Source organism: Notamacropus eugenii, chromosome 4 (assembly GCF_028372415.1).
Source record: "Notamacropus eugenii isolate mMacEug1 chromosome 4, mMacEug1.pri_v2, whole genome shotgun sequence".
In the NCBI taxonomy this organism is placed as follows: domain Eukaryota; kingdom Metazoa; phylum Chordata; class Mammalia; order Diprotodontia; family Macropodidae; genus Notamacropus; species Notamacropus eugenii.
The window spans coordinates 95,523,657-95,539,607 of record NC_092875.1 but is presented as its reverse complement, the minus strand read 5'-3'; the positions used below and the strand labels follow the sequence as shown (position 1 = coordinate 95,539,607).

The 15,951-nt window shown below is 35.8% G+C and overlaps 1 protein-coding gene and 1 pseudogene across 19 annotated transcripts in view; both read right to left on the bottom strand.

The window, feature by feature from the left end:
* The window catches only part of PTK2 (protein tyrosine kinase 2), a 418,748-nt gene that overhangs the window by 104,766 nt on the left and 298,031 nt on the right, over positions 1–15,951 (bottom strand). For all 19 annotated transcript variants that reach the window (XM_072602962.1, XM_072602979.1, XM_072602958.1 and 16 more), the window contains 3 exons: positions 10,750–10,834; positions 5,120–5,220; positions 2,869–2,984 (listed from right to left, as the gene is read on the bottom strand). In XM_072602962.1, coding sequence (XP_072459063.1) covers positions 2,869–2,984; positions 5,120–5,220; positions 10,750–10,834 — 302 coding nt within the window. The remainder of the gene's footprint in view (positions 1–2,868; positions 2,985–5,119; positions 5,221–10,749; positions 10,835–15,951) is intronic.
* Positions 1,150–2,195, bottom strand: LOC140500406 (ADP/ATP translocase 3-like; annotated as a pseudogene).

The following is a 15,951-nucleotide window of genomic DNA, read 5'->3' as shown; positions in this document are numbered from 1 at the left end:
AAAAGGATTAGAGATGAGTGTTTGTGTGTGTGAATGAACCTTTAAGGAAACTGACTTTAACTGCTTCATTTTACAGATGAGGAAGTTGAGGCTCAGAGGGATTAGTTCAATTGACCAAGGTCACACAAGGTGTAAAGAACAACACTACAGTTTTAAAGCCAGGTCTTACAACTCTAAGATTTATACCTTTTCTATTTTGTACCTCCAAATATGTGATATTTATGCCTCTCACTATGTAAGACAGACTAGATTAGACAATGTAAGCATTTTAAAAAAAGAACATACGTAATGCAATATTCAATATTATATAACACAAAAGCTTTTAGCAACTATTATTTATACAAACTGGCTTCTAAAATTCCCCTTGCAGAATGACAAAAATTCTACTCATTCAGTTAACATATAATAGAACATCTTCCTAGAAAGCAGATTTTCTGGTGTAGTGGGAGAAGCACTGACTAGGAGCCCTGAGGCCTGGGACCACATCCTGGATCTGTCATTCATTAGTTATATAATATTTGGTAAGTCAATTACTTCACTTTTATCTAAACTTCAGTTTCTTCATCTGTAAAATGGAAATAACAATCCCCACCACAACTATCTTATAAGGTTCTAATGAAGAAAAAAATGAGATAATAAAGTACAGCACAAATCTGAGTTATTAGGGACCCCAACTCTACATTACCACTTATGGTAGCTACTGAACAAAAACATATAATTATGTCCTGATTTGACTTTTTTTTTTAGAGTCTTCTGTGTATTTATTGTTTAACAGCAGAATGCCCAACACAGATCATCATAACTGCCAAATAGTCAGCTGTGCAAAATAGTATATTTAGTGCTTAAGTACAAATGGGAGACATGATTTTTTAAAAAAAATACTTAAACACAAATTTATGGTCCTACAAAAGAGCATTTAAACTAGATGGTCTAAGCTGACCTGCCTCCTTGGACGCACAGAAACTGTTATTATCCCAAAAACCAATAATCAATATACTGAATCATCATCAGTTCCACTGTGTGAATAATGGATCACAATAAATGAGTCCCTTTTTCTAAGAGCTTTTTCTGGCTCCCCTACAAAACATGATCTGGCCTGGATAAAAAGACAACAGGAATTTCTTGAAGGTCAATGGTCCAAAATGCTAAGTATGGTTAAGTATTCTACATGATCTATATTCACTGGTTCCTTAGTTAGGATGTACTTAGATTACTTTCTTCAATTCATCATACAGGACAAGCACTTAAGCTCCACCCATGCCTCTAAGAACATTGGACCATTGGACCTTGAAGAAAGTTTCGTCACCCTCATCTTTAGCAATCTTCTTCCAGCAGTCAATTGTCCCAGTGTACATGATATCAGCTCCTTTGTGCCCAGACTGCATCATCATTCGCCGCCTTACTGTATCAAAGGGATAAGAGACCACACCTGCTACAGCAGTCACTGTTTGTGCAATCATCCAGCTTATCACAATATGAGTGTTCTTGGGATCTGGGAGCATATCTTTTGCTGTATCATAGATGCCAAAGTAAGCTGCTCTATAGATAATGTTACCCTGCCCTGAGACATTGAAACCTTGATACAAGCCACATATTCCATCAGACTTGGTGATTTTCACAAGGCAGTCTCCCAGGCCTTTGAATTCCCTCAGTGCCAGACTTCCCAACATCAGCTGCCATGTGGGTTCTTGCAAAATCCAAGGGGTAGACAAAGCAGAGAGAAGTGGCTCCAGCTGCGCCACCAGAGGCAAGATTGCCAGCAAAATACCTCCCAAACTGTGTGTGCTTGTCCACTCCTCCCCAAAACACCTGCTTAGACTTATCCTTAAAGGCAAAGTTAAGGGCCTGGGTGGGGAAATATCTGATGACATCTGCTAAGTTACCCCACCAGAAGGAAAGCACCCCTTGTTCCTTAGGAATTCGGACTATACAATCCACAATGCCTTTGTACTGCTTCTCTGCAGCAGTTTGTTTACTTGCATGCTGCACTTGCAGTAGTAGCGTGACTCTCTCGATGGGGGCCACCGCCGTCCTGGAGATAGCAGCAGCGATGCCACCAGCCAGGAAGTCCTTGGCGAAGGAGATGGACTGCTCCGTCATGGTTACCGAGGGGGAAGGAGTTGGAGTTGGAGAAGGAAAGCCAGGTGAGAGAGGGCCGAAGGCTGGGGAAGTCGCTGCCGCCTGCACGCAGCCCCTCGCTACAGCTCGGACCGAAAGGCGACTTTTTGTTTTTTAAAAAAAAAACTACGTATTTTTCTTTAAATTAAGAAGCTTTCTCATCCTACTCACCTTTTGAATAGACTTTAAATGGTTGAAATGCTTCCAGTTTTGAGACTTAAACCCAACCTCTCTTTCTTCAAGTTCCCCATTCCTAGCAAATCCTCAACTCCATCAGGAAATGAAAAATAACTGTGGCTTTGTTAACTAAATATTAAAGGAATTAACTTCAATTTATATTATAAAGAGTTCCAAAATACAAATTCTGCACAATCCCAACAGATGTCACCCTTAACATCGTGGATTTTATTTTTCACTCTTCCAAGATGATATACATTTAACTCTCTACTATGTTTATCTTTGTACAGAGTAATAAAAAATTCACACAGGATGCTTTTTATTCCATGTGAAAAAATAAGTCCCAAATAAATAAGTATCTAATCCAGTGTAGTTGCATTTCATAGTCACAAGAAGCATTTTAAGTTATGATACAAATCTTGAGATAAAAAAATGAAGCTCATTTCCAATAATTCTTTTTTTCTTTAAACATTCATCATATTTAAAAGTGAAGATATCATTCAGTATTACTTAAAAACAGAACAAAATGACCAAAAGTTACACAAATTTAAGAGTTTTTTATGTTTCTCTTACCTATGCACAAATCTTTTACTTTCTAGGTAGGCAAGGGCTGTACTGAGCTGGTAAGCATATAGAATCAAAGATGCCAAATCCAAGCTGTATTTTCTTACTTGCAAAAATGATCTCAGCTTTCAGAGCAACGATAAAAACAAACAAATAAAAGAAAATTATCAGAAACAACCAAAATGAGAAGTCTACAGTCTAAATGGCCACATTCATCAACGTATTGCAAATTCAATTGCATTTTATACATTTCCAGAACATATTGTATTTTTTTTTCCTCTTAAAAAGATACAACTCCTATATTATTATGGGAAATATAGAAATATTAGAAATTATATTGATATATAAAATACAGACAACAAAAAGAGAAATATAGTTTGGTGAAGCAACACAGTACTAGGTATAGGCTCTGACAAATGATGTCAGACTAAAGGAGGTGGAGAAAAATGAGAATGTACAATTCATACAAATTTGTCATCTCAACCAGGCCTTTTGGATGTAGAAATAAAACTTGGGAGTTTTCTTGGTGTTTCCAGAGTTAACTCTTTCTAGAGTTACTACTGTGACTTTAATACTTGAAGAATTCATGATTTCATTGGTGGGGGTTCTCCCTCCATCAATACACAGTAGTGCCTTTAACAAATCTACAGCTTGTCTTCATGAGTTGCTATAGCTAAAAAATATTCATTCCCCAGTAGCCAAATTTACAGCGATAAGCCTCTCTGCACTGAGCAAGGCTCGTCCTTGGATTAAAGACTCAGTTCCTGAGTCTATCCTTAAAGTCATTTCAAGTTGGCAGGATCTGCCAGGAATTGACCAATGGTCAATTCTATATCACAATGAAATAATACCAGATTAAGACGAGTGGAAGAGTAATTACTGTCATTGGGTTTGTCAAATTCATCTGTTTTCCTGTCATAAAGAAAGCTGATTAGATCTACAATACAATTTTAGAGAATTCTGAGCAAACTAATATGAGATGACGTGTGTTTACAAGCCAGAAGAACTATTTCTTTGTGAAGCAGGAATGCACAAATAAAATATTTTCCTTCCTACTATGTATTAGGAAGGTTGTACCCAAGTGCAACCTGAGGTAAAAGAAGAAAAGCTGCAATGATGCAAAACTGACTGTGAGAAAGCCAAGCTAACATCACCATTCCTCAAGAACACTCACTGGCTCTCATGATTTTGAGTTTACTGAGTCTTAATTTAAATAAAATTCCAATGACCCATATTACTGTCTCAGAAGACACTAATAAGAAGCAAATTAGAAGGAGAGAAGGGCTTCAATGGGTAGGCACTCTGAAAACAACAATGACAACGGATGGTTAGAGAGTAAAATAGGAGAGTATGAAAAAAACCAATGTGTTATGATAAGTGATGGGCATAATGATAACCCTGTTATTAAGGAAAGATTATATTCTTTTTTTGGAACTTGTTTCTCAAAAAAAATATTTTAATATATTTTAAATATATTATTTAATATATTTAAATATTATTATATTTATTATATACAAAATTATTTAATATATTAAATATATTAATAATATATTTTAACAAGACTTCCATTAAAAATGGATAAAAATCAATGAAATTCTGATCTTTCCAAAAGGTTGGTTAGCTGGAAAATTATAACTAACAATAATCTTATCATCAAAGAAGCAGGATAAAACACTTTACCATATTTAAAAAGACATATAATACTTGGTATTTATCTAGACTTTAAAAGGTTTTCAAAACACTTTATTCCTACTTGTTTGCTCTAATTTTCAAAGGGAACTATTGTATAACAATTGGTACCTTGTCCTTATATAGAAAAAGTCTCCCCAAAGGTGATAAGAATCTATTTAATTCACACATAAATTCTACACAATTTCTTCATTCTCAGTTATGTGAGTTTAATTTATTTCCTAAAGTTTTTCCCTCCAGACTTTAGATCATTGTCTACTCAGCAGCAACATAGTATGGATCAGGAGGGGAAAAAGGAACCTAAATCTTAACTTTTATATTTAGTTATATGCAAATATTTCTGATAAAAAATTTAGTAACTGTTAGCTAAATGGAATTCTATTTACTGTCTCATTACAATAGCATATAGAGGTCAGACTGAGTATCCAACGAGAATAACACCATAAATAAAACATCAACTTGGACTGTTTCACTCAAATACAGTTAGTTTACTTACTGAAATAGGCACTACTGGGATTGTTTATAGAATACTCAAAATGATCTGGAGGTAACATTAGAAAATTTATTGTACCTCCCCTAGTGTGCAGAGCTCCATGATTATCCAGACAGGATTTTCTGTTATAACTCCAATCAACTTCACAATATGTGGGTGGTCAAACTGCCGCATTGTTACTAGGGGGGAAAAATAGTAACACAGTTATTGTTGCTTTTTAAATTTCTTTTTTTAAAAACCAGAATATTTTATTTTTTCCCAATTACATGTAAGAACAATTTGTAACATTAAAAAAAAAAATTGCAGAGAGCTGCTTCTTTTCCCCTTCTCATCTCACAAATCTTTGATATCTTCCCCCACTATCAGTAGGAGATTCTTTCTAGTTTCTGATGAAGAGTGACTCTTCTCCTCACTGAAGGCAACGCTCTACATGCAGCCTTCATCTCACATCTCACCATCTTGTCCAGCAGATCCCACCCCGCCCATCACTACTTTCTTTCCAATGAGCAGTCTCTTATTAGCTTCCATCCTATTTTCTAAAAAAAATGCCTGCATCTTTCCCCATCATTAAAATTCCCTCACTAATCCAGTCTTGATCACTGCATAATATCCTCTATCTCTCTTCCCCCTTTCAGGCAAACTCTTTGAAAATTCAAGCCATTCATATACTTACTCCCATTTTGTCACCTTCTAAATTTCTGCTGTCTGGTTTTGATCTCTTCATTCACCTAAGGTTACCAGTGCTCTTAACTGCTAAATCTAATGGCCTTTTCTCAGTCTTCCTTTCTGACTTCTCTCCAGTAGAACAGTATTGATCACCTTCTCTTCCTAGACAATCTTCTCTCTGGATTTTCTTTTCTACCTGTAAGCGTGCTCCACTGGATCTTTATCCATGCCACCTGGACCAAATTGCAAGTACTCCCACCCCCAAGGGTCTGTCCTGAGCCCACTTCTGTTTTCTCCCTGAACTATACCACTTGGTGATCTCAACAGTTCCCATGATATAATAAATTATCTCATAAAGATCTGTATGTCCCTCCTTAGTGGATTCTCTGGCACTCTGATATCTCATCACCAGCTGCCTAACTTCTGTCAACATTTCCATATGCATCTCAAACTCAACATTCCCAAAAGAGAACTCACTGTCTTCTCTTTCTAATCCCTTCCCTGTTTTGAATGCCCCTCTTACCCTGAAGGCATAACCATGCTACCAGTCACCCAGGTTTACAACCTCAGTGTCATCTTTTGACTCTTCTCTCTCAATTACCCCACATATACAATTCACTGCCAAATCTGGTTGTTTCTACCTTCACAACATCTTTAGTATAGACTCCCTTCTCTTGGTTTACAAGGTTACTATCATAGTTCAGGCAGTTAGTTAAGCATTTAAGGTCAGATTTCTGAGTTCAGATCTCGCACTGTATCTGTGTGACCGTGGGCAACTCACTTAACCTTTTCTTGCCTCAGTTTCCTTATCTGGAAAATGGGTTGGAGAAAGAAATGGTAAACCACTTCAACGTCTTTGACAAGAAAACTCCAAATGGGATCACAAAGAACTAGACATGACTAAAATGACTGAACAACAACAACAAATTTATTAGAAAAAAGGGTAGGTAGGATTTAAAGCAAGGAAAACTAATACAGCCATAGTAACATGGACATAGTAACTAATAAGGAGTCAGATGATCTGAGCTCTTAATCTTAGCTGGGCAAACACATAAAATGATTTTAATCATTATTTTGGCTCTCTGTTTTCCTTTTCTCCTCCATAAAATGAGAAGGTTGGATTAGACAGTCTCTAAATTCCTGTGTAGCTCTGACTTTCTGTGGCATCCCTTGTATTTTCTAGAATTAGAATGTCCAAATTATAGAAATTCTTGTTGGACCAGATGCTTGGGACCAGACCATGGCTCTTCCTGAGTTCTGAAGTTCTGGGTAGATCTAAAGATGTTACTAGTCTTCCACAGTTAGGAGATGCTACTTGTTTCTTAGTTTTCAACTTGCTAGGCTCCTAAAATAACTGAGTGAATTGATAGTTTCTGCGTAGAACAACCACTTATTTAGCAAAAATTTAGTGAATGATTACTCTGTCATACACTACTCTAGATAAAGTGAAGGATATAAAGATAAATAAGAATGGTTTCTTGCCTAGAGAAAGCTCAAAGTCTGATAAGAAGGATAACGACATGGATGGGGAGCGGAACTATACCCAGAGGGAAGTGTAAGCTAAATGCCACGTGAGTAACACTTAGTGCTATTTCAGTGTGATAGGAGTTTGGAGGGAGGCAACTGTTCATTTTGAGTGGCTAGGAGAGAAATAAGGGATGAACTGAGCGAGTACTTTGTATCGAGCAGTGCTCTTACTCCCCTGAGAGTCAATATATTTACTATTTCCATATTTCTTACTGCACATACAGCAAGATTGTTCTTGCAGAACTGTTGTTTCTACTGTGCTTTTAAATGGACCAATTTAACACTGAGAAAGGTACAAACCATGTAAAAACAGTACTTTAAAAAAGGAAAAAAAACTATTGCTGTAAAATGTATTATCTTGTTTTTGTTTCTTTCCTTTCTTTTTTTTTTTGCTTTTGAATCTGAAAAGGAACTCCTGTCAGGATAAAACTTTCTAACCATATGATCTGCTATGATTTTGGAACTGTATGTAGTATGTGACAAATTAAATCTTCACTAAATGGTCATTTATCAGAGACCTATTTAGGATTACAGGGTTTAGAGCTTAAAGGCACTTACTGACCATCCAGTTTACACCTCTGTTATTTTATAAAGAAGAGAATTGAGGCCCCGGTATGAAATACGTCCACGATCCTATACGTTAATGGTTATGGAAGCTGGGATTTGAATCCATAGCCACTGACTCCAAAATCCATTTCCCTTTCTACTACAATATAGCTACATCTCTGCATTCAACCTTCTGGTGTCTTTGTTACTTCTCTCACGGTAGCCAATGAAGTGCTAAAACAGAAGACTATTCAATACCATTAATGACCAAATACGGCAGCTGGTAAGAAAAAGCAATAGCTTGAGAATGCTAGTATAGTACGATGAATTTGGAATAAAGGAGTATATGGACGAATACTATCCAAAGGGACTAATATCACAGAGTCTCTCATTTTAATCTTTTCAGTCTATATATATGACAAACCTTGAATAGGAAAAACATTCCTTAGCTTGGCTTTCAAGATCATCTGAAATTGGCTCTAAATCATTTTTTCTGCTATGTAGCACAATGGATAGAGGGCTAGATCTGGAATCAAGAAGGCCTGAGTTCAAATATTGACTCAGACACTTACTAGCTGTGAAATCCTAGGCAGGTCATTTACTTCTCTTAGTTTCCTTAAGTCATAAAATGAGGAAAGATAACACCACCTATCTCCCAGAGTTGCTGTGAAGACCTAATGAGAAAATATTTGTAAAGCACTTAGCAAATTTTAAATGCTACCTATAATGGTTTCCCATATCGTACTTTACATTTTGGCTAAATGGTATTATTTACTATTTCCTAAACATGGTATATAATTTCCTTCCTCCATAAATTTCTCTCACACTATATCCTTTTCTTGGACTGGGCAACTGGAAGAGCAATGGATTTAGATTCAGAAAACCTGGGTTTCTCTCCTGCCTTCAACACTTCCTTCTTGTCTGTTTCCTCACCTTTAAAATGAAGAACTTGGACTAGGAAGACCTGAGTCCCTTCTAACTCCAAATCCTACAACTTCTATCCTCAAATATGTAATAGTTTTAAACTCATGTTTACTATTTTATTTTTTTAAAAACTAATTTATGTATTTGGTTTCCCAGATGGACACTTAAATGTTTTCATTTTGTCCTACCCTAACAAGACTTGTCTCCATGTTGTCAAGGGAGAAATACCAAAAAAAACACTGACCTAATGCCTGTGTATAAAACTGAGAAACCCAAAAGAATTATCAGATCAAGGCCCTGGCATCTTCCTCCTACAGGATAAAAAACAACCACCACCACCCAGCATTCTGTAGTTAAATTCAATACAATTTCTAATTTGCCTTTTTAAGAAACCCTATTTCTGAAAAGGAAAAGGTGGCCTTCTCTCTGGGCCACCAACAAGACACTCAGTCTTTCTGCTTTAGGCATTTTCTCTGGATGCTCTGATTGTTGACCTCCCTGGCTTCACGTAAGTCTCAACTAAAATATCATCTTCTACAGGAAGCCTTCCTTGACCCCTCTTAATTCCAGCACATCCCTCAATTAATTATCTCCTATTTACCTTGTATATAGTTTGCTTGTATATATTAGTTTGGATGTTGTCTCCCCCGATGTGGATTGTACACTCCTTGAGGGCAAAGACTATTTCTTGCCTCTATCCTTAGATATCCTACATTTTCCTCAAGCTCAAATATACTGTTCAGCTCCACTATCACCTCTCCTGAGAACTTCCATTACTTCCCAGTGAGAAATGATTGATTGCTAACTTAAATGAAACCGGAATTCAATGGGACCTTTTTAGCCTAATTGTTTTCAATGTCATAGACATGTATTGGGCAGATAACTGCTAGGATGTTCTGAAAGTTGTTCATTTTCATAAACAAACAAGCAAATATCTGTCCTACAGAGTCTGAGGATATTTCTAATGAAAGGGATCATTTAAATGCAAAATGTGTTCTCCTTTATTGTTATTTATTTCACTATTCTGAACCATTATTCTATTCTGTGTTTTTAAAACATCTGACATTCCTTAGATTGGCATACAAGGCCTTCAAAAATCTGGCTCTAAATTCTCCTTGCAGCTCAGTGACACAGTGGATAGGGGGCTGGACCTGGAGTCAAGAAGGTCTGAGGTCAAAACTTGCCTCCAGACACTTACTGGCTGTGAGACTCTAGACAAATATAGAAGGCAAAAACAAAAATGACTATCAAGGAGGGAAAAAAGCAAACCTATCTATACCCCAAACTCTTCTAACAAGTACCTTAGTAAAGACAGTACAATTTTCCAATACAACCTTTTAATTAAAAAGAGCTCCAAACTCACATATATTCTATGATTGTTTATTCTGCCAATAAAAACCTCATATAAAATAATTAAGATTATGTAAATGACCTCAAAAACATGAAATTTAATTTCAATTTAGACTGCAAATGTCATGTGCTGCTCTATCTTAAACTGCCCATATTCTTGCATCATACCAAACCTCACAGTCTTACAACCAGTGTGTCTCAATCTTTTATAGCAAGTTTTAAAATACTTATAAAATTCTTAAATACTCACTCCAATACAGGAATCATTAGCTCTGTAGCATACCAACATACACAGGGAAATTAAATTACTTCTCCCCTGGCTTCTCTGAAGGTGAACCTCTATTTACTTCACATACCACATACATCTTAATTTAGCTGGAAAAATCAGCAATCACATGCTTGTACCAGTGTAGCTATTCACTGAGCAAGGTGAAAACTAGTGAAGTCTTTTTGTCCAAGGGAGCTTATCAAAGCTTTAAAGATGAAACTTTAAAAATGGAGGTTGATACAACTAATTATTGTGTGGTTTCCTCCTTCTTCTTTCTCTCAAATAACTACATGACTCAGGTTTATCAAATTCCCAAATGTTTGAAAAACATTTTCCACCTTTCAAAAAATATGACCTTTAATCTAATCAATAAAATGAGCTCTTTTGATTTTATTAAAAAAATTAAGTGGAAATAAAAAAAACTTACAGGCTTCTTGTAGAAATTTTTCTCTCACACTGTCTGAGGTACAGTTTTTACATGTTTTAATTGCAACTGCCATTGCTGGATTCTCCTGAGGAAAATACATAAAAACACAGAGGTTTTCTGTTACTTATGTGTATATGTATAAATTACTTTGCTATGTGAAAACTAATAGAGTTAGAATCACAGTTATATTTTCATCTTATTGATTTATTGAAGAATTGAAACGGGCTTTGGAGGCCACTTAGTGATTTCTGCATTGAGGTAAACATTCAGCTTATGCTTGCACACTTTCATCTGAAGTGCTCGCTGCCACATGAGACAACCGAGTCCTTTTCTGAATGGTTATTGATGTTACCAAGTTCTCCTTGCACTGGGCTGACACCCAGTGTCCCTACTTCCCTATAATTTCCACCCATTGGTCCTTGACCTGTCTTCTGGGAGCTAAGCAGAAGAATTCTACTCTCTTTTCCCCAGAAAAATGTTATCTTGCTTTAATTTACTATGACCTTCCACAAACACGTACATTCTGATACACAAATAAGCTTGTGAAGCTGTTACATACAGTTTACCTATTTTAAAGGAATAACATATATTTAAATTTAAGAAGGGGGTAATAAGATTGCTCTTTTGTTTGTATCTCCTTTTGCACTTTGTTTTCTTCAGTGCATTTCCACAGAAAGTTGTGGGTGTTTTTTTGCTTATTTATCACCATTCACCAACATAACACTCCTAATGTCCTCCTCTCTAAGTGAGTAAAGGCCCTCCTTTTCATAATAATCTCTTTTACACATGGCAATTCTTGAGATACATAAAGACAGCGACCATATGCTTTCTCTCATCTCTTTTTTAGGCTAACCATCCTTAGTTCTTTCAACCAACTCTTGTATGCTGGTGGTTTTGATCCTCCTCCTCTGGATGTATTCCAGTTTACAGGTACACCTCTTAAAAGTCATGCTCGGATCAGAACAGTGAATATGCTATTCACAAGGCCATGGGATGGAGTCTTTTCTAGAACAGTTAGATGCACAAAGAAGGAAACTTGGCTTAAAAACCACAGGCTACACACAGTTAGTTTTCATTGTAGATATCAAGTGAAAAAAAGGAAAGTATTATTTACCCATCACTAGTGTTGAGAAAATAGTTCAAATTTTATAACTTACTAAGTACTGCCTATAACATCACTTTGGTGTATACTTGGGATAACATTTTAAATATGGCACTTCAATCAGGAGGAAAAAGCAATTGTGAAACATGTTGATTGCTCACCCTGTTGGTTGCAAGTGAAACTTAGGGGAAAAGGGTACCTTATGGTCATGCCTTAGCTGTCTATATGAGTCACTGCTTACTTACCATGGATTCTTTTGCCCATTTAATCATAATTATAATAACAATGCCAATAACTCAGCTATATAATCCTTTATAGTTGCAAAGACCTTTTGAATACATTTTTTTCCTCACAAGTATTAATCATATAATCAAAAAGCATTTATTAAGTGTCTAATATGCTCTAGGGTAGCATTATGGATAAAAAAGAATGCTAACAGTCTCTATTTACAAGGACTTAAATTCTAAAGGAGGCCAGTTTACACAAAAACATATTAAGCATAAATATGTACAAGGTAGTGAAATACAAAGTTGTTTAGTAGGGAAGGCAATAACACTTGGGTGATCAAGGCTTCATGCAGAAGACGCTGCTTGGACTATATCTTAAGAGAGAGACTCAGTGAGGCAGAAGGAAGGAGGGAGTGAAATAAAACCTGTCTTTATTTGATGTTTTGTTAGCTTGAGTGCTTGCATGGGAAGTAAGGGCTTTTACATGGAATGAGATCAGTTGAATTCTGATGTTCCTAGGGGAAAACTGAGATGGGGGCTCAAATGAAAGTCATTATTTTTATCTTTTTACCTTGTTTTTACTTACATCTTTAGTTTTTTCTTCATCTTCATTTTCCCAATATATTCCTTTTGTCACTCACCCTGTGAATCATCTCTTAAAAATAACAACAGGTAGGTCCTGATGAGGGAATTCATGAATTCCATGAAATGGTTGCATTATTCAAATTAACAATGCTTATTTCCATTAAAATGGAACCAATTACTATACTACTACTTTGAACAGTACCAGTTTGAATAATGCAAGCTCCTTGGGATTCATTATTTACACTAATTGGAACTTAGCTATATCTAATATTTATGTTTTTTATGTATATATATATATATATATATATATATATATATATATATATATATATATATATATATACATACCTTGCTTTAAAGTTTGCAATGTGTTTTACATATTTGCACGTTATACATATAAATATCTCATTTGGTCTTCAGAACAACACTGAAGTGCTGTTCTTCTAATTTTATAGATGATGAAACCGAGGCAGGCAGAGATTAAGTGACTTACTTAGAGATACCTGAGGTAAGAGTCAAATACAAGTTTTCTGGACTCTGATTTCAGTGCTCTATACACTATACTTTCCTGCTTCTCTCTTTACTAATGCTACTTGTTCTCTGGACATCAACCTCATACCCTTCCACCAGAACCCTGGTCTCAAGTAACTTCTGGATCCCTTGGTCCTGATAGATAAGATTTTCTTTATCTTGCTGGAGGTCCAGGCCTCCGTGTCACTTGTGGGCTGCTCACTCTGCCTCTTGGAGGGTCATTTATCCCTTCCTCACCTCAGCACCCATCTATTAATTGTACCTTTGAGAGTAAAGAATGTTTTGCTTTCTTGTATTTTTGTCTTCAGTGTTTAGCCTAGTGCCTGGCACACAGTAAAAAATGCTCTAACTACGTATTTATCTATGCTATTTCATCCCTTCTTTTACCTATCTTCCTTCTTTGCATTACAGTATACTCAGTCACATTTCACTCTTAGATTTCATCCCAACTTGCTTCCTTGATTTAGGTCTTTTACTTAATGTTACTTGCTATCCAAATTTTGGGCACTTATCTATGGACATCTCAGACCATTGACTTTACTACTGACTCTCCTTTATTGGGTTTTCTCTCTCCTTAGATGAAATTCTTCCTACACTGTAAAATTTCTCTATGGTATATAGTTTGGTGGAGACACTTCCACAATTTTCTCTCTTATGCTTTTTCTGATTTTCTATACTGGTGCCTGACTCCAATCCCCTCCTATCACCAAACCTCTTATCTCTTTGTATGTGTCTCTATCCCTGTTATGTGTCTATCTACATGTCTAAATGTTATTAAGCCAATGAATGTAAAGTTCTTGAGGGAAGGGATTTGAAAATAATCTTTGTAACCCTCCGTGAATAGCACAGAGCTTGGCACTTAGGTAGAGTCTTAAATGTGTATTGACTGATTGACAAAACATAGGTAGGTCCTCTCTTACTATATCCTCATTAATAGTGAGGTAATTCTACAGTAACCTTTTTATTCTGTCCTCCATAGTTTAAACACTATTTCTGCTAAGAAAACAGAAAAGAGTTGAGTATTTTGTCTCTTCCCCCTCATCTCTCCTAAGTGCTCCTTCTTTCCCAAGCAGCAGCCCTATGTCTTCTTTGATTTTCTCCTTGCCTACAACATAAGTAAAAAAGAACTTTTTGCTGTCCTTCCTATTCACTGCCAGACTCAGCTCATTCTGGGCTCTAGCACTCCTAATAAGATTATTTACAGGAAGATGCTGCTTTAAAAAAAAAAAATTATCTTGCCTACCTGCCTTTGCTTCTATTTTCTGAACGTGACTTTTAAAACATCTGAATTGTTTGTTCCCATCTGTTTATACACCTCTCTTATCCTCTAAATAGTTGTTTCTGCTAGCTTCTTGAAAATTTCATTCTTGAGAGTTTCTCATCTCTCTTCAGAAAATTTTTCTTTAAGAATTTTAGACAAAAGAATCAGACCAATCTTCCCTCCAAACCCTTTGAAATTCAGCTTCTCAAAATTTTGGGTGCATAATGGAAGATGCCCAAGTTTCTTTTCTTTTATCTTAAATATTAAGATGAAATAGTTTCTTCCTCATAAGATACTTATCATTTCTACTGTAGAAGGAAGTTCCTCCTTGTTTTAAGAATGAAACTTACAATAGTAGTATACCTCATCATTTCTTCTGCCTTTTGAAAGATTAAATTTTACCATGAGGATAAACTAAAAATTTATCAACTGTTTTGATTTTTGTTGAGAAAATATGATCTCATAGATGTTAGGATGGCTGGGTTTCTTCATCATTATGATAATGATAATGACAGCTGATGTTTATATAGTGTGTTGAGGTTTGCATGCTTGGAGCCTACCTTTGCTAACTAGTTTGCTGATTGATTTGTTTTAAAGTTACAATCAATTAGTTTTTCAAATACATTCTTAGTTTTCCACTAGGTTATGAACTCTTTGAGAGAAAAGACTGTTTTTTGGTCTTTCTTTGTATCCTCAGTGTGTAGCATAGGGTGTAGCACACAGAAAGCACTCAATACTTGCTAGCTGACTGTCTTCATTATGTGTACTTCATCCCTGACCAGGAGCCTGTCACTCCTAAATCTGGAGCCATGGTCCAGAAAACCAAAGCCTAAACTCACATTTTATTTTTAAGAGAGGTTTTTATGGATGCCTTCCATTTTACTGATCATAAGTTATTCCCCAGCTGCTTTCTATCTCTCCCTCTTGGAAAGTTATTCCATATAACAAATAGTCCTTTTTAAAGAGAAAAAAATCATCACAACTGACTGCTACACTGAAAAAGTTTTTTAAAAATGCAATGTGTAACACCTGTGGACCGAACACCTTCATGAAGGGGTGACTAGGAAAGTGGTGCCATCATGAAAAGAAACAGAGAAATTCAGAAAAGAGTTAAGCTTGGGAAGTGATAAGATCAGTTTAGTACATGTTGAGTTTTAGGTGCAGCAGGAGTAGCTAGGTGGAGGAGTCTAACAGACAAATAGAAACTAGGGTTCAGAGAAGAAATTAAGGGATGATATATAGATTTAAGTGTTATATGCACAGAAGGAATAAATGGGCCTCCTGGGAGATGGATTATCCAAAGAAAGAACACATAAAGAAAATACATGAAAGTTTAATCAGACATGATCATTGCTTGTGAGGAATCTACTCTCTAGTAAAAAGATATAAAATATAAGTAATACATAATACAACAACATCTTCTGAGTGCCAGGAAGAAGTATAAACAAAAGTATATGAAAAAACCTAATGAGAAAAAATAATTTTGAGAGTTCATA